Source organism: Otolemur garnettii, unplaced genomic scaffold (genome assembly GCF_000181295.1).
Source record: "Otolemur garnettii isolate 467f Iridium unplaced genomic scaffold, OtoGar3 scaffold00009, whole genome shotgun sequence".
NCBI classification, from domain to species: Eukaryota; Metazoa; Chordata; class Mammalia; order Primates; family Galagidae; genus Otolemur; species Otolemur garnettii.
In genome coordinates this window covers 3,339,061-3,341,818 of record NW_003852404.1, presented here as the reverse complement: position 1 = coordinate 3,341,818, position 2,758 = coordinate 3,339,061, and the positions used below count along the sequence as shown (strand labels likewise).

The window sequence follows — 2,758 nt, the reverse complement described above, 5'->3', positions numbered from 1 at the left end:
TACCCATGCAGACATCTGAAAGCACTGGACTGCTTGCTAAAACTCATTCTAGGACCCCATTCTTTGTTTTCTTATGACTTGGGTGGTGGTTACTTGCTCTAATAACATTGCTGAATAACTGAAGTGTATGCTGTTTCTAGAGTCCCTTCTTTAAACTCTCCCAGTTGGTACTGTTACATAGTTAACACTCTTTTTAAATGTGTGCCCTTTTTTGTTCTGGGAAACTGATTTATTTTGAAATTTTGATTAATCCTATCAAGATAGGTCATTGAATCTAGAAACATGTAGCATGCCTGTTAGTCTGCTGTTTGTGCCTTCAGTTATTCAGGGGCTGAATTCACATAAGCTCGAAATTGTAATAGAGTTATTTTCAAAGTGTTTATGCTATTCTTGTCTATAGAAATACTAGGGGGTTCTTCGTGGCATCTGTCTTATAATTATATATCTACTGTTTTTCCCCTCCTGGCATTATTCTTTTCTCTTTTGTGACAGAGTCTCACTGTGTTGTCCAGGCTAGAATGCAGTGGCATCATCATAGTTCACTGCAACCTCAAATTTCTACGCTCAAGCGATCTCCTGCTTCAGCCTTTTGAGTAGCTGGACTACAGGTGCATGCCACTGCACTTAGCTAATTTTTTCTCCTTTTTGTAGAAAGGAAGTCTTTCTTTTGCTCAGGCTGATCTTGAACTCCTGACCTCAAGTGATCCTCCTGCCTTGGCTACTCAGAGTGCCAGGATTACAGGCATGAGCCACTGCCCCTGCACAGTATTTTTATTAAAATGTTGTAATATTCAATTTCAATGTGTAATTATTTTAGAAGTGAACATACTGGATTTTTTTTTTTTTTTTTGGAGACAGAACCTCAAGCTATCCCCCTGGGTAGTGTGCCGTGGTATCACAGCTCACAGCAACCTGCAACTCTTGGGCTCAAGCAAGTCTCCTGCCTCAGCCTCCCAAGTAGCTGGGACCACAGGCACCTGCCACAATGCCTGGCTATTTTTTGGTTGCAGCCGTCTTTGTTGTTTGGTGGGCCTGGGCTGGATTTGAACCCGCCACCTTAGGTGTATGTGGCTGGCACCTTAGCCTCTTGAGCCACTGGTGCCGAGCCCAACATACTGGATTTTTATAAAAATTGCTTTCTTGCCCATTTAACCTTTCCCGAGGTGAAATTTTTGTTCAGTGATCTACTGTCTAAATAACAGGTTTAAGATCTAGAACTTCGGCATTTTATTTTTCATAAGGTACATTGCTTCTGTGAATTCAGCTCATTTAATCCGGACTGCTATTGTATCTGCTAGTCTTTCTAATCCTCTAACCTGGCTGCTATTCTCTCTCCTCCCCTCTGTCTTGTAGAGAGGTCTGAAGAATGTGTTTGATGAGGCTATCCTAGCTGCCCTCGAGCCTCCGGAAACTCAACCCAAAAGGAAGTGCTGTATATTCTAAACTGTTTTCTCCTTCCCCTCTTTGCTGCTGCTTCCTGTCCCACTACTGTAGAAAGATCGTTTAAATACAAAGGAATAAAATCATCCTGTTTGAAAGCCTCTGCGTCTTTTTACTCACCACCTTAGAGCAACCTCTGTATTAGTTTTTGATCAAGAATGCAATATCTTATAGAATATTTTTTGTGATCAGTAGTCAAGTTGGACCTATTTAACTTTTTGCTGCTTGAGTTGCCTGATGCTCAGAGCTTTTTAGTTTGGATTACTATTGCAAAAGGGAACTTGATCTGGCATTAAGAATGTCCTCTTGGGGAAAATAAGATTTTTAACACTTCTAGATCTTAGTTCTAGATGGAGAAAGTAACACAAACATCATTTTACTCTTATGATCAATTGTTAATTGTAATTGCATGATAAACTTTATGGGAGAACGGCGACCTGCTAGTAGAGTGTAATGGGGAAGGGAGAATTCTTTTCTGGTTTTCCTTGTGCAGTGACCTTTGTGTTGCTATTGCTTTGGCTGTCTGTGCTATAGTGGAGTATTTGTCAGTCTGGGGGTGGGGAAGATATTGATGTATCTGCTACTGCTTTCTGAGTTTGTTACACTATCTTTTAAGAATAGTACCCATTTTAACAGTTGACTTAAGGTTTGTTAATGTTGAGATGTAAAGTTGCCACCTTTATATTTTCCTGCTTCTGATTTTATTGTTGTGAGGGAAACATACAATTGTGGTTGCCTTCAAATTTTGAAATTAAAAATATACAATTGTTTGTATAAATGCCTGATGAAGCTTTATTCCTGTTGTACTCACTGGCTCTAATTTTACATATGTGTCAGGTACTCACATTTTTGCTCCCTTGAATCCCCTTGGCTCTAATTGGGATAAAGGGGGTTCAGAGTGACTGTCATTGCCGCTACCATAATCGTGCGCTCTCTCTTTGCCTGTGCCTTCCATAGAATAAGGATGCCACTGACCCATGCCCGTCCTCTCAGTCCTATTTCATATCCAGCTATTCCATTTGAATGCAGAATGCTTCCCTTCTTTTTATGTAAAATGTTTCGGCAGCACATTACAAAACTCATATTGAATGAGCAAATGACACATGTGCTTGTTTGCTTCCTGTGACATACATTGGTCTGTACACAGCTTTCTCAAAGGACCACTGTCTCACTCATGAATATCTACTCCTGTGTTCCTGAATTGCTGAATTCTTCCAGCGCCTTGGACAAAACTTGGCAAAGTGAGGTTATTGCGATGAGATTCAGGGATATTTTTAATTCTGCTTTCTTTGTTGACTCGTCGGGGTTTGAATGTTTT

General features: G+C 40.3%; 1 protein-coding gene across 1 annotated transcript in view; it reads left to right on the top strand.

Annotated features, from left to right (window-relative positions):
* Positions 1–2,218, top strand: part of CDC42 (cell division cycle 42) — a 50,691-nt gene extending 48,473 nt beyond the window's left edge. The window contains exon 6 of the mRNA XM_003783817.3: positions 1,354–2,218. Within this exon, the coding sequence (XP_003783865.1) occupies positions 1,354–1,443 (90 nt within the window). The 3' untranslated portion in view covers positions 1,444–2,218. The remainder of the gene's footprint in view (positions 1–1,353) is intronic.
* Positions 2,219–2,758: the final 540 nt, after the last annotated feature.